The sequence below is a fragment of the Macaca mulatta genome, chromosome 8 (assembly GCF_049350105.2).
Source record: "Macaca mulatta isolate MMU2019108-1 chromosome 8, T2T-MMU8v2.0, whole genome shotgun sequence".
In the NCBI taxonomy this organism is placed as follows: domain Eukaryota; kingdom Metazoa; phylum Chordata; class Mammalia; order Primates; family Cercopithecidae; genus Macaca; species Macaca mulatta.
In genome coordinates, this window is record NC_133413.1 from 7,227,576 (window position 1) to 7,242,669 (window position 15,094).

Below are 15,094 nucleotides of genomic sequence, written 5' to 3' on the forward strand. Positions count from 1 at the left end.
CTCTTAAGCGATCCATAACTGATAACAATTTAATAAACTTCCATAAATAGAAAATTTATCTTTTTCTCCCTTCCTGCTTCCTCTAAAATTTGTCAATTCTTATTGAATATTCCTATTCTCATGGCAATATAGTTGTCTGCATAAATTCAAGAAGAATCTATTCTCCTTAAAAAAGGACGTTCTTTGGAAACATTGATTATATTACCGTGAGTTTGAATAGAATGTCATATTTGAGACTGATGTGCATAGAATTAGATGTGAACAGACATTTTTAATAAACTAAGGTTGACTTGATGGAGTCAATGCTTACAAAGCTCTCTTGAAATAATTGACCTGGTGCCTTACCTGACTTACAGGGTTCCAGGCTTACAGGTGAGTAAGATGGGTACACTCACTGGCAGGCCTAGGGCCTTAAGATGTTTTGGAAACCTCAAGAAGAGCAAAAGTTTTAGGATCCGAATGGATCCCCACATTTCTCTATCTGAAACTACAGATAGTGTAGGTGTGGTCTTTTTTTGGGGTGGGGTGGGGAATGGAGTCTCAGTCTTGCTCTGTTGCCCAGGCTGGAGTGCAGTGGCACGATTTCAGCTCACTGCAAGCTCTGCCTCTCGGGCTCATGCCCTTCTCCTGCCTCAGCCTCCCAAGTAGCTGGGACTACAGGTGCCCACCACCACGCCCCCGCTAATTTTTTGTATTTTTAGTAGAGACGGGGTTTCACCGTGTTAGGCAGGATGGTCTTGAACTCCTGACCTTGTGATCCACCTACCTCGGCCTCCCAAAGTGCTGGGATTACAGGCGTGAGCCACTGTGCCCAGCCGTGTAGGTATAGTCTTAAAAGTCTAATCTGAGATTCCTTATAAAAGTTCCAGCAAAGCAAACTTAAAAAGGCTCGTGTGGTCAATTATCATTCTTGCTGGACTTATGTAAATGATCAGGCCAAATTTAACGAGATAAGACTTATTTTGTAAACAAGAGTAATCTTACTTTATCTTTGATCTCAGTGGTAGTAATTATACAGAGAAATTTTACGTTTCCATGGCAAACTATAACCCAGTTGTGTGAGTTATCAGACTCTAGTCTTGTTCACTGTCTTTGAACTACTTTTTTTAGCTCTTTAAAGGATGGATCCTGCCAGCCAGGCACGGTGGCTCATGCCCATAATCCCAGCACTTTGGGAGGCTGAGGTGGGGGAATCACCTGAGGTCGGGAGTTCGAGAGCAGCCTGACCAACGTGGAGAAATCCTATCTCCACTACAAATACAAAATTAGCCCATAAGCCCAGCTACTTGGGAGGCTGAGGCAGGAGAATTGCTTGAATCTGGGAGGCGGAGGTTGCAGTGAGCCGAGATTGTGCCACTGCACTCCAACCTGGGCAACAAGAGCAAAACTCTGTCTCAAAACAAAAACAAAAACAAAAACAAACAAACAAACAAAAAACACCTGGATCCTGCTGTCTTACACATTTTGTTAGTAATTAGTATTTCCAATTTTCCTCCCACTCTACTGACTTGATGTCACTGAGAACTAAAACGCTTCCTTCTCAAAGCCTTGCAAGCTGAAGCTGGATGGCTAGATATAAACTTCAAAAGATTTATCACAACACTTGGGTCTTTCAAATATTTCCCAGAACACCTGCATCTTCCAGATTGTGCTCCAGGAAATAACCATGATGGTGCCACTACCTACCACTACCATCCTTACTAAAGATGGCTGGAGTCCAACATCTAGAAAATTTCGTAACTGACTTGCCCTCTAGACTGGGTTTATCGTCTACTCTGAACATTAATCATTGTTTTCATTTTGTTTCCTTGTTCTAATCTATGTTTTTCCCCCTTTTACAGATCTCTCATCTTACAGTTTCTAACTCCAATCATCTCCCCACAGCGATCAACTTAGCTTCCTTTTTTAATGAAACATCTAGGGAAGTTTCAGATGGAGAAATGTGTGGACATTCAGGCCCTAAACTTTGGTATAAAGATTATTTTACTGTGAAAATATTTGACCTAAGAAAGATGCAGCAAGAAATTTTATTTGAACTTCCCTTATTTCACTAAAGCAGAGCCTCCAGAAAATACAGGTGCCATTGGCTTCCCTCTGAGGAAGTTTCCTGCGAATTCCACTACTGTAGAGACAGATTGCCCATTCTTGTAAGCATCCAAAAGCCCAAAAGAACCTTCCACAACTTCCTACTGAAACTCCAAAATCCCCCAACACATTTTGTTAAGTGGATCTATAAACCTTTATTTCTATTTAGTGAGTTACTCTAAACCTTGTCTTTTCTCCTGTTAAATTATTGTTGTCAGTTAATTTGCAGGTCCTCAAACACAGGACCCACATTGAACAAGGAAAAGCTTTCCTTCCAACATAGACAATATGACTACCTGTAGAACACCATTTTGAATATACAAAAATTATTAAGCAAATTTAGCAAGTTTTCAGGACATAAGATGAATTGCAGATATCAACTGTATTTCCATATATTAGCAACAATCAGAAACAAAATTGAAAAAAAAATCACCATTTACAATATTATCAAAAAATACAAGGCCTTGCACAGTGGCTCACGCCTGTAATCCCTACACCTTGGGAAGCTGAGGCAGGAGGATTGCTTGAACCTTGGAGTTCGAGACCAGCCTGGGCAGCATGGTGGGACCCCGTCTCTAAAAAGAATTTAAAAAATTAACTGGGCATGGTCGTGTGTACCTGTAGTCCCAGCTACTCAGGAGGCTGAGGTAGGAGGATAGCTTGAGCCCAGGAGGGTCGAGGCTGCAGTGAGCCATGATCACACCATTGCACTCCAGCCTGGGTGACAGAGTGAGATCCCATCTCAAAAAATAAAAATAAAAAAAAAATAAAAAATACTTAGGTTAAAATCTAACAAAAGTTATAAGAGTTTTTTGTTTGTTTGTTTTTGAGATGGAGTCTCACTCTGTTGCCCCGGGTGGAGTGCAGTGGTGAGATCGCTGCTCACTGCAAGCTCCGCCTCCCAGGTTCACACCATTCTCCTGCCTCAGCCTCCCGAGTAGCTGGGACTACAGGCGCCCGCCACTGCACCCGGCTAATTTCTTCTATTTTTAGTAGAGACGGTGTTTCACTGTGTTAGGCAGGAAGGCCTCGATCTCCTGACCTCGGGATCCGCCCACCTCGGTCTCACAAAGTGCTAGGATTACAGGCGTGAGCCACCGTGTCCAGCCAGAGAAATTTTAAAAGACCTAAATGTGAATGGGTCAGAAGATTTAATATGGTTAAAATGTCAATTCTCCCCAAATTGATCTGTAAACACAATCCCAGCAGTCTTTTTTTTTGTGCAAAATGACAAGACAACTCTAAGATTTACAAGGAAATCTGAAGAATCTAGAAGATACAAAACAAGCTTGAAAAATAAAAACAAAGTTGTAGGACATAAACTACCTTATTTCATCACTTATTTATATAGCTACAATAATCAAAACAGCATGGTGCTGGTGGCAAAAAGACAAATAGCTCAATGGAACAGAATAGGAAGCCTAAAACGAAACACATACATATGCGACACAGATTTCGACGTAAACACAGAGGAAATGCAGTAGAGACAAAAATAACGTTTTAACAAATGATGCTGGAACATGTGGATATGTATACATGCAAAAAAATGAACTTTGGTCGCTATCCCATACCGTATACAAAAATTAATTAAAAGTAGATCTTATCCTTTGAGCCCAGGAGGTTGAGGCTGCAGTGAGCTGTGATCACACTACTACATTCCAGCCTGGGCAACAGAGTGAGACCCTGCCTGAGAAAAAAAAAAAAAAAAAAAAAGTAGATCCTAGACCTAATATACAACCCAAAACAGTAATATTTCTAGAAGAAATCCTAGGACAAAATATTTGTGATAGTGGAGCTGAAAAATCTATCAAATACTAAACTTTTTTTTACCACCTTGACTAAAAGTAATGGGTTTATATACTTCATCATATCATTTAATTCTAAATCTACAGAGATCAATGTCACTTTCTCAGTAAAAGTACGTGAGTCTTCAATGATGACCAGAACTCACACTCCCCAGTAAACCATAACACCATGTCTCCGGAGTAGAGCTTATTAGAGCAATAACTTGTGATAATGATAAATATTGATCAAAGACTGAGCCTAGGAAGTGGGTTTTTTGAGGCAGCATATATTCAAGGCAATCCTTCAGAACCACAGAGGGCTCACTGGATCCTATTAACCGCTGAGTGAATGAATAAACAGATGAAACAGGGACCTGAGTAGATGGTAGTTGATATTCTTGTACATATATTCTACCTCTAGATTCAATAGAAAGAACTAAAAGTACATGAGTTTCAGTACCAACATCTTCAACAGCTACCAGCTGTATCACCTTGGACCAGTCAGGTAACCTCCCGTGAATCTGGTTGCTTCCGGGCCGGGGATCCGTGCGCGGGAGTTTTGAGCCTGGGAGCAGGCAGGGCAGAGGCGCTGGAGGGCCAAGCCTTTGAGCTCCAGGGGGGTCGCCGGGGTAGTGGGTAGTGCCCGGCCGATCGGCGGCCTGGGGGTTGCCTGAAGGTGAGGTCTGGGGTCACCCCGCGGCGATCTGAGTCCTGGGATGCCCCACAGGGATTTGCTGCCTCAGGGATCCGAAGTCTCATTCACTCCCCCACTGGGGACCTGAGCTCTCGAGATCCTCCTGCGGGTGTCTGAGATCTCAGGATCAGCCTGTGGGGGTCTGAAGCCTCGGGGTCCTCGCGTGGGGTCTGAGGTCTCGGGGTCTCCCCTGTGGGGTCTGAGTCTTGGAGTCCCCCATCCCCGGGATCGGCGGTCCGGGTCCCCGGAGCAGTAACGTGGTGGGTCGGGCCCCGAACAGGAACGTGGCGCGCCGGCCCCAGGTGGTGTAGGGCTGGCGGCGGGGGGATAACGGTGCCCAAATTTCGCACAAAGCCATCCGCGGGGGTCCCGCCCCGCCCGCGAGGCAATGACTGTGCCCCCTCCCATTCCTGATCCTCAACTCAGGTGAGCACAGATGAGGCGCCGGGAAGCTTCTAAGTCGCAAATGGAAATAGAAGGCTAATTCAGGGGTGAGGGGCCGTCGTGCTCGTTACTCCCAGGAGGAGAGAAAAAACCACGGCCCCGCAGCCGGGGGCGCGGCGAAGCATTATCCGGCCCCCTCCCCGGGGTCTCAACTCCCTACAGCCTCCCGCCTCCCGCCTCCCGCCTCAGCTACAGACAAATCCCGGAAGCGCGGAATCCGTCAAGCGCCGTGAGGGCGGCGCGCTCGCCCCGCGCATGCCCAGTGCCCGCCTGCGCCGCCAGGGTCTCCAGCACCGCACCGTCCAGCCCGCCGGATCCCGCCGTCTGTCATGGCGGCCCCCATCCTGAAAGGTGAGGGACTTCCTGCTTCCTGCGCCAGTCGCGGGGGAATTTGAGGACTGGCACCCCTGGTGGCGGGCGCACTCGGGGGGGGGGTCCCGTGGGAGCAGCCCCGCTCGCCCCTCCCTCGCTGCCTGTCCCCTCCCAGATCCCCTGCCGCCTCCTGCCTCCCCCGCTGCCTGTCCCACCAAAACCCCCGGCTGCCTGCTTCCCCTCCCGTGCTCCGTGTCTCCCCAAACCACCGACTGCCTGCTTCCTGCCGTATGCTCCCTGTTTCCCCAAAACACCCGGCTGCCTGTTGCCTCCCCCGTGCTGCTAGTCCCCCTCAATCCCCCGCTGCCTGCTCTCTCCCCCATGCTGCCTGTCGCCCAGATCCCGCCCCCCCCCCCCAACCTGCCCTTACCCCACCTGCTCTCACCCCTGCTGCCTTAGTCCCTGGTCCCGGAGCTAATAGGCAGTCAGAGTCCTGCCCTCCGGAAGTTGGTGTGGGGTCCTCCTGGGTCCGGTCCTGCTCTACCCCCTCTGAGGCCCACCTGGAGTTTCTATGCTAATTGTTCCAATAATAGGAGCCGCCTTTTACTGCGGAGTCCTCGTGTGCCAGGCGCTGTGCTTAGGCTGGTGTGGTATTGTCTGATTTTGTAACCGCTGTATCAACTCTCTTACCTCGTATTACAGGTGGAAACTAAGGCATGGGGCGTTTAGGTGCCTGTCCCCCGGTGTGTGGCTATTCAGTGCTGACAGAGCCTTAGACCAGGGCTGCTGTCCCAGCCAGTATATGATACCGCACCCAGTCCCGCCCGCTGTGCACCTGGAAGAGCCCAGGAGCGGGGAATAGAGGACACCTGTCTTGTAGAGTTTGGCCGTGGGAAAAAAAAGGGGCCTGTATTGTGGGGCCTGGAGTCATAAAACATAGCCAAAAGAAAAGACTAGAGGCTTTATACAAACTCTGTAATCAGATGCGGCTATTTTTCTAATGTTAGTATTTTGTTAAATTAAACTGGTTTTCCTTTAGCGTTACCCGCAATCATTGACCAATGGCACACCTGGAAAATTCTTTTAACCATCAGGTTTTAAGAAGAGGATATCCACTAGAACAGGGGTCCACAGACTATGGCCCCCAGGCCATATCTGGCCTGCTGCCTGTGTTTGTAGGGTCTACAAGCTAAGAATGTCTTTTACATTTTTAAGTGATTTTTAAAAAAGGACAAATGAAAAAATTATATCACATTCACATTTTCTTTTCCATAAATAAAGTTTTATTGGAGCACAGGCTGGCCCATTAATATATTACCTATGGTTATGTTTGTGCCACAACCATGAAGTTGCGTAGTTGTGACAAATACTCTATTGGCCACCAAGCCTAAAATATTTACCATCTGTCCCTTCACAGAAAACAGACTTCTGCACTAGAAAAACTAAGCCTAAGAATTTGGGGAAAGCATCTAATTTTAGGAATGTAAACTGTCATGTATTATGAGTACAGTTGTTCTTTGCTTAAAATTTTAATAAATTCCACTGAAGCTATTTTGAAAAGGCTTTTAGTAGAAATTTATTTATGAGACAGAGTTTTACTGTGTTGCCCAGGCTGGAGTGCAGTGACATCACATAATAGCTCAAGCAATTCTGCTTCAGCCTCCTAAGTAACTTGGGACTACAGGCACTACCATGCCTGGTTATTTTTATTTTCATTTTTTAATTTATTTTTTTGTAGAGCCAGGGTGTCACTATGTTGCCTAGGCTGGTCTTGAATTCCCAGCCTCAAGCCATCCTCCTGCCTCCACCTTCCAAAGTGCTGGGATTACAGGCATGAGCTACTTTGCTTAGCCAGTAGAATAAACTTAATCTACTTTTCGTACTTTTGAGGCAAGGAGTGCAATGGTGCGATCATAACTCAGCTTCTACCTCCTGGGCTTGAGGAATTCTTCCACCTCAGCTTCTCCACCCTCCCCACCCCATTTCCCACCCAGTAGCTGGGACTACAGCCACTTGCCAGCATTCCTGGCTAATTAAAAAAAAAAAAAAAAAAAAAAATTGTAGAGACAGGGTTTCACTATGTTGCCCAGGCTGGTCTCAAACTCCTGCACCCAAGTGATCCCACTGCCTTGGCCTTCCAAAGTGCTGGAATTACAGCATGAGCCACCACACCTGGCCAGTAGAATAAATTTTTGGTTTACTCTTTTTTTTTTTTTTTACTTTTTTATTTTTTGAGACAGAGTCTCACCCTGTCACCCAGGCTGGAGTGCAGTGGTGTAATCTCGGCTCACAGCAACTTCCACCTCCTGAGTTCTAGTGATTCTCCTGCCTCAGCCTTCCAGTAGCTGGGATTACAGGCGCCCGCCATCATTCCCAGCTAATATTTTGTATCTTTTAGTAGAGACGAGTTTTCACCATGTTGGCCTGGCTGGTCTCAAATCCCTGACTTCGTGGATCCACCTGCCTCCGCCTCCCAAAGTGCTGGGATTACAGGCATGAGCCACCGTGCTGGCCTCGGTTTACTCTTAAATATAAATAGAACAAAATCTATTGGGCAGAGGATGCTGGAATTACAAATGTATATTTCATGTTCATATCTTGTTTTCAGATGTAGTGGCCTATGTTGAAGTGTGGTCATCCAATGGAACGGAAAATTATTCAAAGACATTTACAACACAGCTTGTGGATATGGGAGCAAAGGTAAGACATTTATTTTGCTGTTGATTCATATGACAGTCTTCTGATAGGTAAAAGGTTACATTTGCATTTTCTTATTTTGGGAGTTATTACTTAGAATACAGACAAAGCAATGGGTAAGTGGTGGGAGAAAAAAGAGCCAAACTGTGAAGAATTTAGAACAGTAGGACTTAACAGAACAGTTGGGCCTGTGGGCATTGAGTGAGGAGGAGGAACCTAGGATGAAACGCTGGATTCTTACACTGGTTACTTACATGCATAGTGCTATTAAGCAAAGTGAGGAATATAGGAAAAGGAACAGGTTTCTAAGGGAAAAGTTGTAAACTTGGGCATATTGAAAATATCTATTAGACATTTGGATATACAAGTCTGGAACTTGGAGTGTTCAAGGCTAGAGATGATGATTTGGGGGGTCAGGACCATAGGGGTCGTGTAAAGTCACAGGTGTGGACGTCGTCCCATGTCGGGCATGGTTAGGATGAAGAGTGGTGATGGGAGGAGCATTGTTCAGTATTCAAGGACAGGCGATGGGAGCAGGGACCCAGTGACAGAGGGAGAGAAGAATGCCAGGAGAAGGAGAAAAGCAAGTGTGGAAGTCAAAGGAGGGAGTAATTTTTTTTTTTTTTTTTTTTTTTGTGATAGAGTCTCTTGCTCTCTTGCCAGGCTGGAGTGCAGTGACATGATCTCAGCTCACTGCAACCTCTGCCTCCTGGGTTCAAGCGATTCTCCTGCCTCAGCCTCCCAAGTATCTGGGACTACAGGCACACACTACCATGCCTCGCTAATTTTTTTTTTTTTTTTGTATTTTTAGTAAAGACAGGGTTTCACCATGTTGGCCAGGATGGTCTCGATCTCCTGATCTTGTGATCTGCCCACCTCAGCCTCCCAAAGTACTGGGATTATAGGTGTGAGCCATCGAGCCTGACCAGGAGTAGTTTTTTAATTGCCTTTCAGAGCTCAGAGGGAGTAATTTTAAAGACAGAATTTTTAAAAACTACAGATAGTTCAAGAAAGATAGGATGGGCAAATGTACTTTGGATTTGAACACTATAAGGTCATTGCGAAGTTAGTGCAGTTTTCAGTGAAATGGGCAGGAATCATTGAGATATGAGGAAATGGAGATAGCAAACAGTTTGCCTTATTCAAGGTTTCTCAGTATAGCCATCTGTGTTATCAGATTTACTATCACATAGTGCTTGTGTTCAAGTAGCTTTATTTGACTTAATAATGTCCTTGATACCGAATAGGTATCTTTTGCCCACACACACTAAACCAATCACTGTGATGACGGGTTTTACAAAAGAGGAAAGATTCATTCACAGAGAAGCGCAGCTAGGAGGCAGAAGAGTACTCAAATCTTCATTCCCAAAGAGAAGGCTTAGGGATATTTATCAGTTAGGGAAGTGGGGTGGTCTAAGCAGTGGGGAAAAATGGAGTACTTGATCTGCACAAGCGTAGCTGGGGTTCATGGGATGCATGTTTAGAAAACAGGCGTTATTAGGAGGCTGAGGCGGGTGGATCACCTGAGGTTAGCAGTTCGAGACCAGCCTGGCGAACATAGTGAAGCCCCATCTCTACTAAAAATACAAAAAAATTAGCTGGGTGTGGTGGCACACACCGTAGTCTCAGCTATTTGGGAGGCTGAGGCGGGAGAATCGTTTGAACCTGGGAGGCGGAGGTTGCTTTGAGCTGAGATGGCACCAGTGCACTCCAGCCTGGGCGACAGAGTAAGACTCTGTCTCCAAAAACCAAAAAAACCCAAGCAGTCACTAGTAGGATCCGATGGTGAAGATTTTGGCCTCCTGTCAAAAGGTCACTTCCTGGGCATTTGCACAGGCCTGGTTGAAGAGTTGGTGGTTGCAGCCTGTTTGAACTGTAGAGGTGCTGCCCCAAGTTCCTGAAAAGTAACTTAAGCAACGGTTACCATGGTGACATATCCACCAGAAGTGTTATAAGGAAGCCAGTGAAGGTTGTTATAGCATTTAGCAGCATGACTTGCAGCTATATAGGAATAAATAAATAAATTATAAAAAGCAAGTGACCAAAAGCGAGCAAGGCAGATTAAATTTGGCAGACCTAATTTTCAGCCTTAAAGTGCAAGAGTGGTGATGCTGGCTATTCAGATATGCCAGAGAAGCCTTAAGGTGCTTTAAATGAAAAGGTGAAAGTTCTCCACTTTAAGGAAAGGAAAAAAATTATATGCTAAAGTTGCTAAGATCTACAGTGAGAACAAATCTTCTAATCTTGAAATTGTGAAGAACTATGCTAGTGTTGCAGTCACATCAAACTGCCAAAGTTACAGCCACAGTGTAATTTTTATTACAATACATTGTTACAATTACCCTATTTTGTTATTATTGTTAATCTGTGCCTAATTTGTAAATGAAACTTCATTGTATATGTATGTATAGGAAAAAACAGTATATAACCGGTTCAGTACTAGCTCAGGACTCAGGCATCCACTGGGAGGGGTGGGGGGCGGGCGGGCATGTCTCAGAACTTAACCCTCGTGGATAAGGGGGAACTAATACACTCTTACAGGGAGTTTACCTATGAAAAAAGTCTGTTTATGTCCTTTTCTGGCATTTGGGAGGGGCTGACTGATAGGCTGAGTGAAAGAGATCCATTAAAAATGGGAGAAAAGATTATCGAAGGTAGGGCTAGGTTGGGGTGGGGCAAGAGAGCTGCCGTGGATATGAACCTTAAGAGGCACTCACCACCAGGCAAAGAGTGGGTGCTACTAAATTTTTTTACCCTAAGAGCCTTGTTTGACCTCCCTAATGCCTGTCTTGAGTAAGAGGTCAGTGCAGAGGAATCCGAATATAGGAGCAGGGCCTGCACTGCAGGAGGGGAGACGTGCCTGCTGTGATACACCGGAATGTAGGAACCTGAGGGAGTCTGCGTGTTCTCATGCCTAACATTTACCTGGGATGAGGAAGAGTTATTGTGAATGAGAAAAAGGCCATTAGACAAGTGAGTTGACAAGGTGGTTTGAGGGTAGCATTAAGATCTTAGATCTTTTGGATCTTTTTGGTTTCACCTTTTATTTCAAAACTTGGCAAGCAAAGTTGGGGAAAGAATAGTGAATGTAGATTCAACAGTTGTTAACATCGTAACAGATTTGGATATTTGTAGTATCATAATCCAGGATTATCTTAAGCCAATTTCAGGATTCGAGATGATTTAAAACTAGACTACAGGCCTGTGAGGGTCATTATAACTTCTGATTCACCCTTAATCTAGATGCAGCTCTTTGGGTCTCAGCCCAAGGTGTAGGAGTTTTATCAGACCCCCTTCTCCCTTTGAGGCTTCTCAATTTTTGTCCTGTTCAGTGTTTGCTAAATTTGATAAAAGCCTTGTGGGAAAATGGCCTCAAATGCTAGACTCATCTCTAGGTATCAGTCTTAATCTAGAATCTCAGCCCGGTAATTCTTAGCTGCCTTGATAGCTCCCATGGACTTGGTAGGGGTGTGGAGACTGAGAGAGAGAGAGAGAGAGAGAGAGAGAGAGAGAGAGAGAGAGTTATAAAAGCAATACATATTTATTGTTTAAAAAGACTAATGGGCAGTGCCGTGAAATTCACAATAAACACAAAGAGAAACCAGCAACCCTTTGCAGTACGTTTCCTTTTCCATTTTTCAAAGACAGTTATTTTCAAATCATCTGTTTCTTTTGGTATTTGCCTTCATATTTCCAATCAGTGTACATATATTTACTTCAGTACAATTGAATGCTATAGAAAATTATGCAGATGAGTTCTGCTTCTGGAAAGGATACATAAAAGGTAACATTTTTGACACCATGAGTGTCTGAGCATGCCTTTATTATACTGTTTTTTTTTTTTACTAATATTTTAGCTGACTAAAAATGCTAGCACAAATATTGTTTTTCCTTGAAGGTATTTCCCATTGTTTTCTCACTTCCAGACTGCTGTTGATAAGCCTGATTCAGCTGGCACTTATCATTGTTTGCATGTGATGTGTCTCCGTCCTCTTCACCTTGATTACCTACTCTTTTAATATTTTTCCCTTTTGCCAGCCATGCTGGAATTCTGTGATAAGCTTGGTCTAGTGCTGTTTTCATTCTTGTGCTGGGCCTTTGTGGGGTTTCTTTTGATCTAGAATGCATATCCTTTAGTTTGAGAAACTTTTCTTTGATTATATCTTTAATAATATTGTCTCCATTTTGTGTATTTCTGTATTTCTTTAACTTCTGTTGATTGGCTGTTGGATCTCCTGGTCTGAGCTCCTGACGTTCTTGCCTTTTGTCTCCTGTTGTGTCCGTCTTCTAGTTCTTTTGTTCTACTACCAGTGAGCTTTTCTCAACTTCATTGACTGATACTTCTGTAGAAAATTTTATTACTTATGTCATCTTTTCTTAATTTCCAAGAGCTCTTTAGGATCCTATTAAAAAATAATCTTCTGATCATGTTGCATGAATACAGTATCTCTCTCTTTTTTTTTTTTTTTTTTTGAGACGGAGTCTTGCTCTGTTACCCAGGCTGGAGCGCAATGGTGCGCAATCTTGGCTCACTGCAACCGCCACCTTCCGGGTTCAAGTGATTCTCCTGCCTCAGCCTCCCGAGTTGCTGGGACTACAGGCACGAACCACCATGCCTGGCTAATTTTTGTATTTTTAGTAGAGACAGGGTTTTGCCATTTGTCCAGGCTGGTCTCAAATTTCTGACTTCATGATCTACCTGCCTCAGCCTCCCAAAGTGCTGGGATTACAGGTGTGAACCACCACACCCAGTTTCCTTTGGTTTTAATTAGCTGAATTTTTCCAACTTTTTGAATGATTGCACTGATTTTAATACCTTCTTACTTTGTATTTACACATTTAAGATTATAGGCACCCGCCACCATGCCCAGATAATTTTTGTATTTTTAGTACAGACAGGGTTTCACCAGGTTGGCTAGGCTGGTCTCGAAATCCTGAACTCCTGACCTCAGGTGATCCACCCGCCTCGGCCTCCCAAAGTGCTGGGATGACAGGCATGAGCCACCGTGCCCGGCCATGAATACAGTATCTTAAGATATTAAGTGTTCTTAATTTTGGTTAAATATGTGTTCTGTTTTCTCTATTGCCTCTGAATTTCGTTTGGTTTTATTTTTTTGGTGTAGAAAGCTTTTCTGAAATGTCCATTATCATCTGACTCTTTCCATCTTCTAAAAATGTGGTGCCTTCTCATGGCCACATTTTCTCTTCTGTTCTCTTTAGCCTTGCAGGGCTCCAACTCTTTATTCTTTCAGTAACACTTCAGAGAGTTTTTTAGAGGGAGTAGACATGAACTTGTGTGTATGATTCACCATTCTAACTGGAACAGATATGTTTTAAGCAGTGTTATGCATTCCTTCGAGTGTTTCTCTGTCAGATTCTGAGAAACAGAATTGCTGGGGTAGAGGTTTTTTGATCAGTTGTACTTAAGAAGTTGTGAATGAACAGTAATGTACATTTTGTTTTCTGCATTTTGTCTACAGGTTTCAAAAACTTTTAACAAACAAGTAACTCACGTTATCTTCAAAGATGGCTACCAGAGCACTTGGGACAAAGCTCGAAAGAGAGGCGTAAAGCTCGTTTCAGTCCTCTGGGTTGAAAAGTAAGCAGCTTCTCTCTGACTTTTTTTCCTTAAGTATCTAGTATTAAAATGTGTGGAGATATTTTGCACAGATCACAGAACCAGATAAAGTTTGATTTTCATCTTTTCTCTGCCTCACCTCACCAAGTAATTTGACATCCTCCAGCCTCAATGTCTGCAGTTCAAACATGGGCGTACTGTAATACCTAACTCTGCCTAGGGGGAGAAGGAGCCTGCAGGTCCTGAAGCTGGGTATGCAAGGCGGACTTAGGAAACAAGAGGGAATGTGATGAAGCAGATTGTGTTAGTCAGCCAGCGCTGCTGTAACAAAAGACCACAGACTGGGTAGCTTGAACAATAGAAATGGACTTTCTCACAATCTGGAGGCCGGAAGTCCAATATCAAGGTGTCCACAGGGTTGGTATCTTCTTTTTTTTTTTTTCTTGACACCAAGTCTTGCTCTGTCATTCAGGCTGGAGTGCAGTGGCTAGATCTTGGGTCACTGCAGCCTCTGCCTCCTAGGCTCAAGTCGTTCTTATGCCTCAGCCTCCCAAGTAGCTGGGATTCATCTCAACCTTTGCCTCTTGGGCTCAAGTGATTCTCCTGCCTTAGCCTCCCGAGTAGTTGGGATTACAGGCACGCACCACCATGCCTGGCTAATTTTTGTATTTTTAGTAGAGACGAGATTTCGTCATGTTGGCCAGGCAGGTCTCAAACTTCTGACCTCAGGTGATCCACCTGCCTCAGCCTCCCAAAGTGCTAGGATGACAGGCGTGAGCCACCGTGCATGGCCCACACAGTTTTGATTACAGTAAATTTGTAGTAAGTTTTGAAATTGGGGAGTATGAGTCCTGTAACTTTGTTTTTCATTTTCAAGATTGTTTGGCTATTTTGATTTGGGTTCCTTGCTAAGATTGTTTGGCTGTCTTGTTTGGGTTCCTTGCATTTCTATATGAATTTTATGATCAGCTTGTCAGTTTATTCAAAAACAAAAAAGGTAGCTGGGATTTGGCAGGATTGTATTGAATCTCTAATTAGGGAAGTGTTGGTGTGTTTATAATATTTAATCTTCTAGTCCATGAAAATGGGATGTGTTTCTTTTTCACATCTCAAATTTCCTTCAGTGATACTTTCTAGTTTTCAGTGTACAAGTTTTATACCTCTTAGGTTAAATTTATTCCTAACTTTTTTGTTCTTAATTTTTTTACGTTGTTAGCTATTAGTGTATAGAAATGCAGGTGATTTTTGTATATTGATCTTATACCCTGCAAATTTGCTGAACTTGTTTATTAGTTCTAAATTGTATTTGTGGGTTCCTTAGGATTTTCTATGTTGTATAATTTTGTAAATAGAGAGAGATTTACTTCTTCATTTCTAGTCTGGCTGCATTTTATTTTATTTTATTTTATTTTACCTATTTGTTCTGGCCAGAACGTCCAGCACAGTGTTGAATAGAAGTGGTGAGAATGGACATCCTTATCTTGTTGCTTATCTTTGGAG

At 43.9% G+C, this 15,094-nt stretch overlaps 1 protein-coding gene across 2 annotated transcripts in view; it reads left to right on the forward strand.

Annotated features, from left to right (window-relative positions):
* The first annotated feature begins 5,268 nt into the window (after positions 1 to 5,268).
* Positions 5,269 to 15,094, forward strand: part of MCPH1 (microcephalin 1) — a 236,674-nt gene continuing 226,848 nt past the window's right edge. Inside the window, exons 1-3 of one of the 2 annotated variants that reach the window (XM_077942241.1) lie at positions 5,269 to 5,358; positions 7,928 to 8,019; positions 13,497 to 13,615. In XM_077942241.1, the coding sequence (XP_077798367.1) occupies positions 5,337 to 5,358; positions 7,928 to 8,019; positions 13,497 to 13,615 (233 nt within the window). In that variant the 5' untranslated portion in view covers positions 5,269 to 5,336. 2 annotated transcript variants of the gene reach the window in all.